This window comes from Eutrigla gurnardus (genome assembly GCF_963514095.1).
Source record: "Eutrigla gurnardus genome assembly, chromosome: 5".
Classification (NCBI taxonomy): domain Eukaryota; kingdom Metazoa; phylum Chordata; class Actinopteri; order Perciformes; family Triglidae; genus Eutrigla; species Eutrigla gurnardus.
The window spans coordinates 22796275-22814779 of NC_139919.1; the positions used below are offsets into that span (position 1 = coordinate 22796275).

Here is an 18505-nt window from a genome sequence, read left to right on the forward strand (position 1 = left end):
GACCATCACTGAGATCTACCCTACTATCTCTGTGTGTCTGTATATGTGTGTGTGTGTGTGTGTGTGTGTGTGTGTGTGTGTGTGTGTGCGTGTGACATTGTCATGATCATTTTCTTTTAACCTCCAATGTGCAAGCATGCATATGTTTATGTTTGTGTGATACAGTCATATACAATATGTGTTTCTGTATCATCCACATCCATCAGCAGATGTATGGAGTGAAGGGGACCTGCCCCCAGGCTGGCGGGAAATCTCAGACTCATCAGAGATCTATTTCTGGCACATCCCCACTGGCACCACACAGTACCACCGACCTGTTGCCTCCGGCAACCAACTCAGTTCTCCCAGCAACGAGCCAGACACGGAGCACGAATCCCAACGGGAAACGCAGGACTCCCTCAAGCCTCCTAACGAGGTGAGAGAACCTCATGCACCTCAAACACACAAGGTCAAACTTTCTTTTTAAATCTATAACTTTACTTGTACAAAGCTAAAGTGTATTCACTGTGGGACTTAATTTGAACGGGATGCTTTGCGATACTGCATGGGAAATTAAGAAAATAAATTGAGTGGCGATGACACTCTCCTCCACTCTTCTACATTTAAACAATGAGATTGAATCCTAATAATAATTAATTTACTGACGGAAGCAGCAAGAAAACTTGCTTATTTACTAAAACACCTGTTTATAAAACAGAGCCTAAAATTGTAATCTTGAAAATAGCATTTACTTAAAGAATGAAAGTAATGTAAAGTAAATTTAAGTGATTTCTGTGTAGCTGTGGTCAGGGAGGAGCTTCCATACCATCAACGGTTGGATGCTATAACTGTCAAATGTTCAATACTAGTCCAAATGGAAAGCTATTGGTGATCATTGATCACCAACAATCTTCTTTCTCTCACATAACATCTGTCTGTCTCTCTATCTTCATCCTTCTCTCCCTCTCTCTCCCTCACAGCGCCCCAGCAGTCTGATATCTGACAGCTCGGTGGAGCCGGTCCCCTCCCCCTCTGGCTCCTCCCACTCTGGCTCCTCCCCCTCCTCCTCCTCCACCCCTTACGATGACGTCACCTTTTCTGGACCAAATCTCAACGCCACCACCTGCACAGCCAACGTGAGTCACAGAGTCACATTGATTGAGGTGTTCGCTTGTTTTTTCTAGCTTTTAGACGAGGTTGGGTTCATCTGAGTGACACTTTGCAACGCTGTCTTTAATCAATGAATCTCTGCTTTCACTGCTACATTCATCACATGGAAATGAGAACACAGTACTCTGTCAGTCTGAGGTGCAGACTCAACACAGATGAATATCTCTCATATTAGGTTAAAAGCAGAATTTTCCTCAAAGCACATTAGATCAAATATATTGTATAAATACATATGAGAACTGCCTGTTGTTTTATCTTCTTCATTCCCTCAGCAGTGTCTGATGTCTCTCTCTCTCTCTCTCTCTCTCTCTGAATGTCTGTCTTGCTTTAGGAGCTGAAGGACTATCCAGTCTATCCAGATCCCAGTCTGAAGGCGTTTGAAGGGGCTACCCTCCGCTATGCTTCCCTTAATCTCAAGTAATACACATAGACCTGCTCCACAGTGAAGACATGTGTATCATGTCTACATGTGTGTATTTTCATATTCTAGTTTGGGAAATATGACTCCTGTGACTATTTGTTTTGTTTGACGTTTCCCTGCAGCGCTCCGGCCCAGCTGGAGATCGTGGACCTCAACAATACCTTCTCCAATCCAGAGGCAATGGTGAGATCAGAACAGCATACTTAACATTTGTGTGTGAAATAAGTTTGAGGCAAAGAACAATCATCCGTCTGCCTTTTTTTTGCAGGACAAAATCATAAAGATCTTTGTTTGGTGGCTAGGGATGAGACAAGCTCTAGGATTGTATCACTGATGGTTAAAAAACACAAAAGTTCCACTAAACAGAAAAAAAATACAATATAGAAAAATACATCTATTTATTTATGTATCCTTTATTGATGATGATGATGATAATTCATCAATTTTTATGTAAATTTTTGAACCAGACATCAGCTTTTCAGCAAATCATGTATGAGTCGATGAAGGGGAGTCACCAGGCTTTGTTTGCGATGACGTAATGAACCTGCTCACTGCCACCTGTCCTGTCTCTCTCTGTTCGTTGCAGTGCCACTCAGTGGTCACTTTGTGAACTGAGCTATGGTGAATATGTTTTTCAGCCAAACTAGCTTTCTGCTGGATGAACAAGCATATGGAAAACACATTTCACCATTATTTGTATTATTGTATTGCAAAGGTCATATTTAATCAACCCAACAGTTAATTCAAGTTAAATAAGTTACACAACTGTGCGTGATAAAGATGCATCATATTTAGGATTACGAAACCAAAAGTACCCTCTAAGTGTTATTGTTGAGTCTCTAATTTGTTCTTCCAAACGTAAATCACAAAGGACAGAACATGAGACTTATACTTATGCGTTATTAATTAAAATTCAAGTGAAATAAAAGCTTGAGATACTCAGATATCTCAGTGGTACCCAGAAACACAGGGGAAGAAGTGTGGGAATTCAGATTTATTCTTAGGATGTGTGAAAGTTTAATGAGGAAGAAAACAAGAGGGATTAATATGGTCAATGCAAGAGAGAGGGAGATGGTGTGTGTGTGTGTGTGTGTGTGTGTGTGTGTGTGTGTGTGTGTGTGTGTGTGTGTGTGTGTGTGTGTGTGTGTGTGTGTGTGTGTGTGTGTGTGTGTGTGTGTGTGTGTGTGTGTGTGTGTATGTGTATGCTGAAGTGCTTGCTTGGCAATGTTGCATGGAGATTTTAGAAATGCATTTTGCTCAGCAGAGAAGACAGAAAGAGAAATGATTAAAGGAAGAGAGTGGGGTGGATGGTAATAGCTGCTGGCCTGAGGCAGTCTACACACACACACACACACACACATACACACACGCACAGTCTTTTATATTTCATGCGTTGTCTTCCCCATTCAAACCTCTCTCTGATGGCTGGCTTGTGATGGTACAGTAGCCGTCCATGCCTTTGGTGCTGCTTCTCTCTAAGCAAAATTCAACTTCAAGAGGAACTTCTTCTGATCTGGAACAGTGTTTGCTGTAAAGTTATATAATGCAAAAAGGAACAGATAGATTTTTTCCAAATTTTGCGGCTACTTGGTTTTAGATTTGCAGCTAAATTATGCCTTTTTTTAAATATTCGTCTGACCAACCTTATTTCTTGTGGGACTTTAGCAACATCAGCCTGTTCTGAAATTGCAGAAATTATTTTTGGTGATAAAAGTGATATCATAAGTAATAAAAAATGAAGACCTGTTTTGAGATTGAACACTGAACATGTGTGCATCGTGTGTCTCCCAGTCGTTTCCAGTGCGATCTCTGGGCTGGGTGGAAATGGCAGAACAGGACCTGTGTGAGGGGAGGAGCAGTGTGTCTGTCCACCACTGTATCAGACAGCTGTCCTACTGCAGGAGGGACATACGGGACTCAGCCGGGGTCTGGGGAGAGGTCAGTGTGTCAGCAGCAGACACAGGTCGTCACATAACATACACAGTATGTTTACTACAGTGGGCTGTTTCCAAACTTTTTCAAGAAGTTCAACCAAAGAGTGATTTTCCTTCTCAGGGTTAGGGGTTAGGGGGTTAGGGTTAAGGGATTAGAATTAGGGTTAGGGGGTTATGGTTAAGTTAAGGGTTAGGGGTTAGGGATAGACTGCTGCTGATGTTTTTTTTTTTTTTCAAGAAAAAAAGTGTAAAAGGACAACATTTTTTAGTGCTTACCTTGTAATTATTTGTGAATGCAGTGGACTTTTGCTCCTGGCTGATAGTATCCCTAATTATTTTAAGAGATCCCATCTTTACTTGTAGTTGTTCGAGGCCTGAAGAGTCTAAACTATGTCACATTAAAAAGCAAGGTTTAGAAATAATACAAAAAATAAATAAAGACAGAGATATTTTTTTTTCATCGAATTACCCAAAAACATCTTGCAACACCAGGTTGTGAACCACAGCTATCACGTATCGTTGTTCGTGGTCTTACAGGGCAAAGGGATGATGCTGGTGCTTCAAGACCGCATGTTGACCCTGGTCGACCCAGATGATCGCAGTCTGCTCCACTCTCAGCCAATCAGTAGCATCCGTGTCTGGGGAGTCGGCCGAGACCACGACAGGTAGGTTTTCTTTTCCTTTTTTTATTTTTTGTTGCTGTATGAATTCACAGCCAGTAACTGACTTGTTGATCCGGCTGTTTTAGTGATTCTCACATTCCCTGGAACCATTGACATACATACAAAAAAGAACACACCAAACACATAAATCAAGCTTCAGACATGCACATAATTGTGTGTAAATACACCGTGCATTAAACACTATAAAATGCATGTGTGGTACATTCTCGCTGATTCAGGAGTATTAACTAATCGCCAGAGAAATCAGCCTCATTATTATTCTATGCCTATTTGCACAAAACCCAATTCGAAACTGCACAATTATGCTCATTGTTCCATGTTTCCATCCCAGACTGACCTTCAGTCATTTGGCAATGTCCCACGGTCTTAACCTTTCAGGATTGAGCTGACAGTGTGCTGAGGCTAGCACGGCTGCTAATGGCGGGGACAAGCTAAGCCCTCATTGATATGGGCCCCTCAGGGGTTCCATTAGCCCACGGAGCTACCGCTTCACACGCATCTGGAAACATTAGTGCTAATGTGATATACATACGTGCATATATGTAATATGTATGAGGTATGTATTTGCATATGCACACGTGGCCATACACACTCAACATACACACGCAGCATCCTGACGGCAAGATATCTTCTCAGTCCTAAATGTTTAAACCATTAAGAGCTAAGATTGTTTGGGAGATTCACTTCAGACAAACACAGTGACAAAGGGAAGAAGGAAGAGTGGAGGAGGTTTTTTTTCATCCAGTCTGACATGTGTAATCAGCTGTTATGGGATCGGGGTGGAAGTGGAGTTAAGAATAGCGTCTGTGTAAAAAAGCTTGATCTCTTAACCTTCACTCGCAGCGTTACCTTCTATCCCTCTTCCTGTTTCTCTCTTTCTCCTTGTCTTTTAAGTGCCACCGTAGTCTCTTTCACACACAGAGGGATGCGCCCTCCCACACTTGTCTCCCTCCAACAACATAGGTGTGTGTGTGTGTGTGAGTGTGTGTGAGAGATAGATAAAGAGGGGGAAAGAAAGAAAGAGAGTCCCTTCATCCTCTTCCATCTCAGTGGATAGAGAAACTTTCAGTTGCTGTCTTTCTCAGCGGTAATGGATAAAGCTTGTAGTGGAGGGAAGATGGGATGGTCGCCCCAGACTATAGCTCTCCCTCTTATCCTCCCTTCTCTCACTCCATCTCTCTCTCTCTCTCTCTCTCTCTCTCTCTCTCTCTCACACACACACACACACACACACACACACACACACACACACACACATACACAGCATTACAGCCTCCACTCTCTTCATCCTCTCCTCCCACCAGCACTTTTAAATCTGCCGTCTGCACTGTTTGGTTTAAGGCTCATGGTTTTGAATGTATTATAATCCCGGCCTGGCTGGGAGTGTGTGTGTATGTGTGTGTGTGTGTGTGTGTGTGTGTGTGTGTGTGTGTGTGTGTGTGTGTGTGTGTGTGTGTGTGTGTGTGTGTGTGTGTGTGACTTAGAAGATATTCGATGCTCTGAGAACACAATGCACTTTCTGTATGCAGCAAATTATTTTATGCTTTCTGTAGAGGGATGGAATGTGTGTGCCTGATACGAGAACGCGATTGAAGGTTGGAATAGCTAAGTCCCGCCACTAGAGTGCGCTGTGCTCAAAGTCTGTGCATCCAGAGGAGCTGACATATTGTAGCTGATTTGTGTTTACTCAGAATGCTCATTATACTATCGATATAATCTGTCTACTTCCTAATGTGTATGTTGGTTTAGTTTATAGCCGCAGGGCTCATGGCATATCAATGAATGAAATGTGTATATTTTATGTGTGTTATATTATGATTCATATCTTTTTTTTTTGTTATTTATTTACTGGTCGCTTGGTGAGTCTGCCTCGGGCTAGTGTTGTGATAGCAGGCTTCAACATTGTTGGTGAGATGTTGCTGTCATTTTGATTGGTCATTATTCTTAGGTTCTTCTAACTATGATTCTTTTAAGAAACACATACAAAAAAAACAAAAAATAATTAACAGTCTGGTCTGGAAACAGCCTTGATTTGAATCCAAAACATTTGGAAATGAATTAGTTTAACAAAATGAATGCCCATCACTTTGAAGTTAGATGTTCAGCAATCACATGTATACTTTATTTATCCATATACTTAAGTGTCCACACTGTCTAGTGTATGGCTGGCCTGAGAAAGCAGTGTGCATGCAGGAGGGTAACTCAAAGTAAAACTCTCTCCATCCTGTTCTCTCTCTCTCTCTATCTACTGTCTCTGTCTCAATACATCTGTCTGGGGAATATTGCTAGTCTTGTCCTGAATGTTCTCTCTCTCCCTTTCAGCTTGATTCAATATGAATGAGTCCCCCTCTCTGAAGCAGGGCGGGAGCCGCGGGACAGGGGGGTGGGGTGGGGGGGTGTTAGCTCCTCGATGAAGTCATGAGTCTATATTTGGAGCACTCAGCAAGTCCGACTCCGTACACCCGTTTTCATGCGTGTGTATGTGTGTGTGTGTGTGTGTGTGTGTGTGTGTGTGTGTGTGTGTGTGTCACTGCACGTGGGTTTGAATTGATGAAGTCATAGGTCTATAACTGGAGCACTCTGTTTGTATATGTGTGGGGAATGAGCGGGTGTGTCTACGTTTTCCCCTTCTTCCCCATCCCCTCTTTCTGTCTGTAATGCTCTTGCGCTATTTCCACTCTTTGTCTCCGGCGCTCTTTCTGCCTCGTCTTTGTGCCATTGGCTGCACAGCTTTGCCTCTTCTTCTTTTTTGCCTCCCTTTGTTAGTCCCATCGGTGCACTTTTTACAGGGTGTAAGCCTTTCCCCCTTTTTTTTTCTCCCAGCTTCAGTAAGACAAGAGAGGGAGAGACAAAGATAGAAGCAACTGGAGAGAGGAGGAGATACTAGACAAACAGGGGGAAAAAGTGGCTGTGGTTTTGAGAGAGAGCGGGGCATAAACAGAGCGATGGAGAGCCAGTGAGGGAGGGAGAGGCAGTGCATGCTTCCCTGCTCGCACTGAGCAGGACACGGCAGGACTTTGCAGGGGGTTCTTTGGTCTGAGCGAGCAAAGCGAAGGAAGCCGACCGTAGAGGGGAGAGAAAAAAAAGTGTAGCAGAGGGAAGAGGAGAAGGAGGAAGAGGAGAAGGAGAAGCAGGGGGGAGGGGAAGGAAAGAGGGAGAGGAAAAGGGGAAAAAGAGCCCAAGAGAAATTTTGAAAAAAGAAGGAGAAGAAGAGAGGAGGCAGGCAGGACGACTTTACCCCCCGGGTACCGCGGCGGTAGCAATGTCACCGTGGGTTTGGAGCTAACAACGAGAGGAAGTAGTCGTCTGTTACAGGGCGAGCATGTCTGCTTGTGTGAGTACCCCTATCTCTTATTTGTTCCCTCCATCCATCCATCCATCCATCCATCCATCCATCCATCCATCCATCCATCCATCCATCCTTCCATCCATCCATCCGTCTCTCTCCTCACAGTCATTCATTATGCCGCCTCCTTTGCTATCTCAATATTTCCCCATGTCTCTCTCCTCTGTTGATTTCCATCCGCTCCGTTTGCACAGACGACACAACACACAGCTCCCAGCCTCACTTTCCTTCATTAGCTTTCCCTCCATTTTTCACTCATTTACTTCTCAGCCACCTGCTGTGTGTTTGACTTCAAGCTGTGTACTTTGTTTCTCTCTTTCTCTCTCTCTCTCTCTCCATCCCTCTCTCTCTCTCTCCATCCCTCTCTCTCCCTCTCCCCTCTCTCTCTCCCTGACTGGCTAGCTGTCAAGTGTAGGGATGCCGGCTGGCAGCGGCAGGTTTGCAGCCGGAGTCACTGAGACATGAGCGAGACGTTCAGGGAGCCGGATAAGAACGAAAAGGCGTAAGAGAGTGAAAGAAAGGAAGAGAGAGGGAGAGAAATATGAAGTGAGCAAAAGGGGGGATTGAGAAAGAGAGGATTAAAGAGTCTGGATGTGCGACGGGAATTTGTCAAAGTGTGTGTCACTGCTTTTTGGAAGTGTTTGATTTTGCACTTGGTTTATGTCTGCGTGTGTTCTGCAGACCCAAAATATTACTGTTTTTGACATATTGCGCTACATGCTGAATTTATTTAGGTGAGGTGTGTGTGTGTGTGTGTGTGTGTGTGTGTGTGTGTGTGTGTGTGTGTGTGTGTGTGCATACATGAAAAATGCCTTCACTGTATGCATATGTGGAATTTCCCTCTCTCCCTCCCTGAGTATCTCCCATAATAAGCAGAGGAGGAGGAGCAACGAGGAGGATGAGCGATGAGCAGGGAAACACTAAGCGAAGAACGAGAGTGAAATGATTTACGACATTAGGGGGGCAGGTCCTGCTTGTTTTCTTGTCCTTGCCGTGTGACACTTATTAGGATTGAGACTTTGGTGTTTTAAAGCTAAGGGCGCGTGTGCCGCTGTGATTCACGCCTTAAATATAGTCCTCTGTAAAAACCCTTTGATGTCTATGTGTGTTTCCTGCTATTAAAGAGAATTATCGTCACCTTCCTTCACTAATGGCTCATCAGCAGATGTGCCAGCGCGCATGCAACACACACGCATGCATAAACACATAATGACACAAACACACGCTGATTTCACGTTTCATTCATATTCATTAGTGGCCAGCGTGCGCTTGCTTATTCCCTCCAGCTCGCACTTATTTCCCCCACCACTGCTGACCTTCTGTGGACAGCTATGGATTGTAGAAAAGGAGAGAGAGGGGAGAAGAAGGGAGCAGAGAAGAGGAGATGAGAGGAGAGCCAACGGAGTCATTAATATTTTAATGCTGAACACACCCTGGCGATCACCTCCGTTTATGTCAATGGAGAGAGTTTGTGCGTGTTTGGGTTGTAGCAGTCACTGGTTCAGTTGCTGCGGCCCAGTTGATCCGCAGCTTATTTGCTGATGTCAAGGCCCCAGTCACCTTAATTAACATGCAAGGCCCCCACTGAGGGCCACCAGGGACGGGCTCCAAACACCTAGACCCACTCGATAGACGCCAGAGTGATTGATGGCCTTTCCTTCCCACTCCTGCTCCGATTTGAGCCCCATACAGACCTCTCTCTTTGGCCTGTAAGTCATCGCTCCTCCACGTCAGCTCCTTCCATCTACTCACGATTCATCACTCCCACACACACATACACACACACACACACACACACACACACACACACACACACACACACACACACACACACACACACACACACACACACACTCCTCGTGTCAGGATGTGTCCACCCAGCCTCCCAGGAACCCTCATTCTCCAAAGGGTCATTATGGTCGGAGCTGTGTCCCCAATCACTCTACAGGCCAGAGTCACATGTCAGACACACACACACACACACACACACACACACGCAATCACAAAAGCAATCAGGTATACAAAACCCTGAAAAAAAACCCCAAGCATTTCTTCCTTCTTTCTTTGCATTAGTATTGTGAGGCTCACCTGCAATAATCCCTGTCTTCCTGACAGAGTACTCTTCCTTTTCCTCCTATAGATCCCCTCCCCTTTCCCCCCGCCAGCCCATAAATCTCCTCCCCATAATACCCTCGCTGGTCCCAGGCCGCGGTGGGCAGCGGTGTGAGGTGACGCTGATATTTGCTGATCACACAGCAGGACGATGGCGTGTCTGCATGTAGCCCCGATATCTATTCACAGACAGCAGAAATGGCCACTGACTGTTTAAGCTCAATATACTTGAATTCTCCGCTCCTTGGAAGTTCTTGACGTAGATCTGTTATCGGGAAGGCAGATGTCGACATGCCTTGCAGAATAAATGTTTCAGGTGGTCAGTTCATCTCCCCAGAGTTACTTCAATCAATATCTCAATTGATTCAAAGGATTTACATAGTTTGACAGAGAAGAATACATTTATCACTTAATCGTTATGATTGAAAATCTTTCTGCAGCTCAGGATGAGATGACTCACAAACACATGATTTGGAATTAGATTAGAAGTAAAAAACAAGGTAATTAATGAGAGCGCCCCTAAGAGTTCAAATGGAAAAAAATTTACCTTTTTACTCATCTTTTGTGATATCTAAACATACAGACAGTTTTGGCCTTATCTGCCCAGGTTTGAGATTTCTCCCCCGACCCCAATATAATGGAGTTGTCCTGATACTGCTTCTTTTGATAATCCACAAAACACACAGTCAATTGTTGTTAAATGGATTATCAATTGAATGTTCTGAGTAAGCTAAACAACTATTATTTTCTTATCACATCAATTATTTAACTATTCAATGTCAAAAATGGCAAAGAATGCCCGTTACAATTTGTTTAAGCCCAAGTCCAAGTCTTCTTTTTTCTGACCAACAATCCAAAACCCCAAAATGATCCATTTAATATCACTTAAGACCACAAAAAAATGAATCAATCAAACTCAATTCAAAAGTTTTTTCTTCGTAAAATGGGTGTACTGACCCTTTAAAAATGCAACGCAAGTAGCATGAGAGAGAGAGAGTGAGAGAAAGACATCTAATTATTGCATGAAACATAATGATGTATGGCACATGCAGCTAATTAGGTTATATGCATACAGTAAGATCCCAACTGCACTGTGAATAATGCTTGGCATAACTCTACACCAACCCGACACCAAATCCCTGCACTCTCCCACACACTCTATTTATCTCTCTCTCTCTCTCTCTCTCTCTCTCTCTCTCTCTCTCTCTCTCTCTGTCTCACACACACACACACACACACACACACACACACACACACACACACACACACACACATTAGAAGTGTGCATGGGGGGGCGTTGTACTGAAGTGACATCTCACTGAAGCTCTGTCTCAGTTGAGAATATCAGCAGTTGTGCACACACACACACACACACACACACACACACACACACACACACACACAATCCAGAGCAGTGTGATGTATAAATGATCAAGAGCAGCAGAGAGAACAGCAGGACATAATCTTTTTCCCTCTCTCGCCCACCCAAATCACTCTTTCTTCCCCTCATCCCCCTAAAACACACACACACACACACACACACACACACACACACATTTCCTCTGTTTTTTCACCTCGCCCACCCACCCATCTCTGCTCTTAAATATGTAATGAACTACGACGAGTGTTGACACACGGGCGCCTCCTCAGCTTGTTGCCCCTCCCTCTCTCATTTGCCTCTCTGCCACACCAGAATGCTTGCAAATGGGTCACAAAGCTGCCTCAACATAAACTGGGCTTGTGTGTGTGTGTGTGTGTGTGTGTGTGTGTGTGTGTGTGTGTGTGTGTGTGTGTGTGTTCTCCCTAATAGTAAGACACTGTTCTCACCATCAGCTTTGTACGTGTGTGCGGTTTCTTAGAGATGATGCAGAGGCACCGAGGGCGAATCAAACCGATGCATTGCTTTTGCTGTAAACAACATCAACCGTCGGTTCATATCACACAGGCACCGCCGTGGGCTGTGTATACGCTATTTAATACACCGTAGACAACAGTTTTATTTTTATTTTGACTTGATTTTGGCCTACTTCTTTGCTGCCTTGGGCAATATTGATGATTTGTGTGTGTGTGTATGGGTATTTGTGTGCAGGGAGACATGGCGTGTCATGTGGTACCTCCTCCTCCTTCACTGCTTCGCCCTCTGGCCCTGGTGCTCATTTTCTGCTGCTCATCTTGGTGCTGTAAACAAGTTTACGGCGTAGAGAGATAATTATGCACAGACATTCTACATTAGGCTTAATGGCTGTGGGCCATGACTAATTCACCAGGTCGCAGAGGGGTTTTACCGCGTTGTCACACAGACTTTAAGTACTCCGGTGCATCTGTGGTTTTTACTGGTGTTGCTTTTAGTGAGATCCAAATTAACTCCAAAATCCTGCTTCGAAGACACTTTTCTGTCCTTGAAGGAACATTTTGGGAAATGTGATAGTGTGGGTCTGTCCACTCACTGATGAAGTGTCTCATTTCTTTCTTGGTAAACTTAAGACTCACCAGACACGTTTAGTCCCCTTAAAACCACATTGTCGTGTTTACATTTAGTTTTTTGATATGGATTGAACCAATAAGATACAATATTCTCTTTTAAAGGTTCTGATTGGTGGATTTTTGAGGCAGCCAGAATAGACGTTCACCCCAGCTTCTAGTCTTCATCATCTAAAATCTGTACAAAGTATGACACCATCTAATTCCCTCAATTATTATAAGGAAAATGACCATAAAAAAGGGAGTGTGTAGGGATCCTTTAAAAAATGTAAAATGTCTCAAATATTGATAATGGTAGCAGACTCAAAATTGGATATCTAGCCATGCAAAAGACAACTGCAAATAGCAGTTAGTGGACACCGACATTGCATCAATAGTGCAGGGTTCTGTATAACTAAGCCAATATCTGTCAGCAGCTCTGTAAAGTTCTATTAACGATTCTGTAAAGTGTTTACTTTGCATCCCTTCGCTCTGGTTTTATCTCCGGCTTTTATCGCCCTATTCTACGTTCCATTACAACAAACTACAATTAACTTCGGTCATTAGAAACATACACGGCTTTCTGGAGACACAAACGCAATGTTTATTGCTCTTGTACAAATGAAAATGAAGAATTTTCCAGCCGAATAGCCGCATCTAGATTAACAAGGTCTATCAACAGAATTTTAATTCATCGAAAATATGTATTTCCAAATGAATTTTCCAGGCCGTGACAGAAGAAATGTTCCCTCACTTTTTCAGCACTCACAAAAGGGAGCTTCACGATGGATTTATCTTTTACTGCTTCTTATAATTCTCATGAATATTATAACAGCTGTCGTCTTTATGGCTTCATATTGCTTTTGTACTGATAATCGTATTCATCTTCACCCTGCATCCAGTTTTTAAGCAAGCTTTTAAAACAAGAGTTTCACGCAAGTGTTACTTTTTTGAAAGGGAATAATTGTAGGGAAACAGCTGCTAAATATAAATATACCTGGGAGGTGTTTTTTCATTCTCTTTACAGTGTGATGAAAGGGTTTCCTCTAAATCACCATCCAGCTGTGGTCTCCACTCTCACCTGTCACGGTTCAGCGTTGAATCTCACTGATAAACTGGACCAGATCCACATCCACTTTGGAATAAAGCCAAAATCACAACGCTGTCAGTAATCGTAGAGTCACCAGTTCAGTTGCAGTCGATCGTTTCCCCCCAAGAACACACACACACACACACACACACACATACACACACACATACACACACACATACACACACACACACACACACACACACACACACACACACACACATACACACACACACACACACATACACACACACACACACACACACACACACACACACACACACATACACACACACACACACACATACACACACACACACACACACACACACACACACACACACACACACGCTGTACACTTGATCCGTCACCGCCTGCTGGTCTACTTTCTGCTGACGGGAGAGTCACAAGAACATCCTCAGACATTTCTAATCAGCATTTGGTTGTTTCCCATTAGCATATGTAAGAGCATTAGCATAGCGGCGGTGCTACCCAGACACTCGGTAAAGCTGTTTGATAGTCAAAGTGTGTGTGAAGTGCTCTGCTATGTGTTCGTGTGTGTGTGTGTGTGTGTGACAGATGGTTTGGAGGGTCTCCACTGAGTGATACTCAAAGCTACCGAGCAGTGGAAAGCACAGCAGAGCAGACTGGGGACCACTTCCATTTGTGTTGTTTCCACTGCCTCTTAAAAAGCCTCATTTACTGCAGCGGTTGTGGACACTTTAGTTTTATCACTGCGTTTTAGCACCTGAAGATGCACAGTGAAGTCATTCTGGAGCAAATCTGTTGATACCACTTGCATTTTAATTATACAGTATTATCAGGGAAAATAAGTTTAAATTATTGAGCATTACGTTTGCTAATTGTAATGTTTCTGGCAGAGAGTGAAAAGGGGAAAATACGCTACATTCCTGGACCCATTTAGTTGTCGAGGCCATAAGACCTTTGTTTACTTGTTTCTGCTTGTTTATGACAGAGGACAGTGTAGAGTCGGGGTCTCAAGGCTGGAATCAAACCCTGGTTATATGGCATGCTCCGGAAATATCATCCTTTTAAAAGTGGGAACATAAGTCAGAATTTCATTGGGCCATATTGCATGCCTTTGCTCTAAACCCCAGAGGACGTGTATATCAGGGGAAGAGGTCCAGATGAAAACAAAGTTGGTGTCAATGGAAAAAAACACAAAAAAAAGCAGTCTTGGCCATTTTGCATCCACTTTAAAGACTTTCTTCAACTCGTCGCAGCAGCTCTTCAACCATCATCTCAAACACGAGTGTGAGAGAAACCCAGCTTTGGCTGCAGCTTTCTTGCATTTAACAATCAATATTATATTTCATGCAGAAAACCATTATAATAGAGGCAAAGACATCAATTTCACAATTAACCTCACGATCATTACTCCCCAGCATTGTGCATTATAGATTCTTACATTTGTCATCAGTATTTGTCAGCAGCTTATGATATTTCTAAAACCTATTTGCTGGCTTTTTTTGCTGTTTAATGAATGGGGAAAAAATCATTTCAGGCGTAGGGGATCTAAACAAATAACTGAAATGGCTTTGAATATCACAAACTAAAACCGTGTTTGAGTGTGAGACTGTGGGTTTCCCTTGGACACATCCTAACGTTACTATTGTGCAACTGTGCTGTTTGTACTACTGATAGTGGTGTTGATGTCAGAGCTGCAGACACCGACGGCTCTGCGTGACTTCCTCAGTTGGCCATACGTCTGCAGCCGTGACCTTATTTCATCTCTGAGTTGTACGCATCCTCTCCAGGCGAGCCTGCCTCGCAGCAATCAGGATCAAAGAGAGATTGATAGTAGTGAGTCAGTCATCCTTTATGCAGCTCTGGAAATATGTGGAGCGCAGACAGGGAGAGAAAGAACACGAGTGGTGGGAGTATTGCTATAACTCATCTCTCTGCTTTCATAGCTTTCATCTCATACCTCTTTTTACCTCTCCTTTTCACTCCCCACCTCTTCCTCCACCGTCCAGCCCGTAATTAGTCTTGCACCTTGTACCTCTACACCTTCGCTCCCACCTTTTCATTTCAGCTGTCTGGCCTCCCGCCTTTATCACTCCCCTCTCTCCACATTTTATCTATCTGTCTGTCTTCCCTCCTCAATCTTCTGCCAAAAACTCTCCTTACATCCCCAAGGTCTTTGTGTCATTCATCTTTTTGTCTTGTTTGTCGATTCGCTGTCTCCCTCCCTCCCATGTGTCACACCTCCATTAATTGAGGTCAGAGATAACTACTCCTCAGTGCCAACAAGCTGAGACGGGTGTCGGCGGGGCACTGTGGTCATGTCCTGATCTTGAGTTTACATGATAAGATAATCCTTTATTATTCCCACGGTGGGGAAATTTACAGGGTTACAGCAGCAAAGAGGATAGTGCAAATAACAAAAGCATCAATAGCAGATGCAAAATACAAAATACATAATAGACTATGTACACAGTATGAAACAAATAACAGTTAAAAACAGTTAAAAAGAACATTAACATACACATTAAAGATGTAGGGTTTGTGAGATTTTTGTCAAAAACGTAACATGTAATCTATATAATATAACAAAATACATTTTTGTAAATGCTCTTGTGTTGGTCAAGAATCTCTCAGGTGTGTGGGGTTCGGCAGATTCTCCACTCTTGCATTTCCATCAACGTTTTGTTTCTTTGCCCGACATCTGAATGATGATCAACTCGTGGTTTCATCACAGCTCATAAACGCTACCATTGAAGCAGACGAACACTTTTACCTGCGTTGCTGCCCTGAATTACTCATCAAATCACCGTTTCATGGCTGTGAAGTCATCTGACGACGTAAACATAAGTATGACTAAATGGCAACACCTGTTTAGTGTGATTAGCACCATTAACATTTTAAATGAGAGGTCTATAGTCAACGTCAGAGTCACCTGAAAGATGAGTCAGTTTATTGCCTGATCAACCTCAAATCCTCGTATCCCTTAATCTCAATATTCCTCGTTATTGATATGTTAATTTACTTACATTAACTTGTGTTAAAAAGGCCAAAACAGAGACAAAAGGATAGATTCCCAGCTGTTGAATCCTGTGCTGTCAAAGTCAAACATGATCAGTGTGATCATGACGATGCTGTAGGCTTTTTGGGAGGTAAGAGTCTGTCCTAGGTGCAGAAATCTGGGAAAATGTGCAAAATACAAATGTGGAGTGCAGCTTTTTGACAATACAGAATTCTGACACTGAAATCTAATTCCACCAAAGTGACAGACAGTGAAGAAGTCTGAATGAGGAACGAAGCAGAAGGAATGGCAAGTAAATGGAATTGGAACAAAGAAAATCATGAATGAAATTCAAACAGAGAGAGAAAGAGTTGCATTGTAATATGAGTAGACACACACACACACACACACACACACACACACACACACACATATGCATGGATTGCTTCTTACTAAGTGGATTATCAAAGAATCAAAGGCAGACAGTGTTTGAATCAGCCCTCTGTTCTTTATCCAGCCTGCACCTCCTTTCTAGTGTTCCTGAGTTCACCGCGTCACAGACTATAACGTGGAAGAGAGCGGCTGTGTGTTACTCTGTTGCTATGAATCACTGTGTGTTGCACCTTTGTTCTTTTTTGGGGGGGCTTCTCCTGTTGGTGGAACGAAAAAGAGAGTGAGTATGGGAGTGAGAGAGCGGGGGAGAGGGAGATTAAAGAGCGAATGCAAAGTGGAGGTTGAAAGGGAGATTGAGAGAAGGAGAAGGTAGCGGGGAACGGGCGAGTAGGGGGGAGGAAAAGCTGCTGTGACAAGGTGTGTGTGTGTGTGTGTGTGTGTGTGTGTGTGTGTGTGTGTGTGTGTGTGTGTGTGTGTGTGTGTGTGTGTGTGTGCACTGGAGCTCAGGTCTGTGTACTTTTCATTTCAGTGGCTTATAGTGTTCCACTACATTATGACACAGCACACCTTTCCTGTTAGATGAGCCAACATAACACACGCACGCACACACACACACACACACACAACACACACACACACACACACACACACACACACACACACACAGAGGAAACGGTGATTGAGAACATTGTGACTGTTTCAGACTCATATGTCGTGTGTATTAACGTCTCTCTTGTTTTTTTTCTCCCCTCTACTTTTTCCATTCCACCTTCCGCTCCCTTTTCACCTTTTGACATAACAACATGTTTCCTGTCTCTTAATTCCCCTGTCCTTTTCTCTTTTTACAACTCATTTATACTTCCCTTACTATTTCCTTCATCACCCTTCATTTTCCCCACCTCCCTTCTGCTTACCGGGACCCAGAGAAAGGTATCTGCTCTTTGTGGTGTGTTTGAGTGTGCCTCTTTATTGTTTTCAGTAATCATTATGCCAAGACAACCCCTTGTGTAATCGCATCCCTCTCCCCAGATATCAAATCAGTAGCTTTGTTTCATCATACACTGTTGATCTTTATAGTGCAACAGCAACTTCTGAAGGTCCAAATCGCTGGTGTTAAATCATCAAGGAGCCGCTGGCTGTTTCATATTAAGAGTTGCATGATGTTTTATAGCATTTTGATCCCTCAGAGAGGGTCCAGAAGTCATAAAAGAACCATTTGCCGTATGCGAGGCAAGGCCACTCATGCTGCTTTGGTGACATGCTGCTCAATTGTCCCTGAACGAAGTGGACACACACACACACGCACACACGTCGCATTGCACTTTCCTGTCTGGCCACAGGCACAGATCATTATCGACCTAACGTGTGTGAGAACACAATTAAGCTGAAGAGACAGTCCGGATAATGGACTCATAAACACAAAGAGCCCGCTGTGATAAATGCCATATTTCTGTTTGTGTCTGTTGTTATTTGGGAGTGTGCATCGTGTGTGTGTGTGTGTGTGTGTCTGTGCATGAAACCATTTGGCTGCATCTGGTCACTCTGCCATCCAGTTGGCTCCTCTGCATGTCCCCACTCCCCTCTCTCAATCTGCTTTATTTGTTTACTCAATCCTTCCAGTCCTGGCTAGACCTACCTTTGTGTTCTGCAGCTCGTCTCACCTCTTAATGAGGAAGAAATCTGTCCGTCTTTCATCTTGTGTGTGTGTGTGTGTTTATCTCCCACATGTAGCTGTGTTTCATCTCTCACCCACTTTGTGCAGAAAGTTTCTTTCCCAGCGGAGCCTCCTCTCCGAGCCTCACCCTCACTCCTAATTTTTATTCCGTGTGGCATCGCTGTGAAGCGTCGGCACATAGTTTCCTCAGGCACCGGGACACACATCTGCCTTCCTGTATACCTGTGTTGTGTGTGTGTCAGTGGAGCCCACCCCC

At 43.6% G+C, this 18505-nt stretch overlaps 1 protein-coding gene across 2 annotated transcripts in view; it reads left to right on the plus strand.

Moving 5' to 3' along the window:
* Nucleotides 1–18505, plus strand: part of apbb2a (amyloid beta (A4) precursor protein-binding, family B, member 2a) — a 33876-nt gene that overhangs the window by 4722 nt on the left and 10649 nt on the right. The window contains exons 3-8 of one of the 2 annotated variants that reach the window (XM_084009269.1): nt 207–415; nt 960–1115; nt 1481–1566; nt 1693–1753; nt 3362–3508; nt 4042–4169. In XM_084009269.1, coding sequence (XP_083865395.1) covers nt 207–415; nt 960–1115; nt 1481–1566; nt 1693–1753; nt 3362–3508; nt 4042–4169 — 787 coding nt within the window. The remainder of the gene's footprint in view (nt 1–206; nt 416–959; nt 1116–1480; nt 1567–1692; nt 1754–3361; nt 3509–4041; nt 4170–18505) is intronic. The other variant, XM_084009270.1, reaches the window with a different exon arrangement.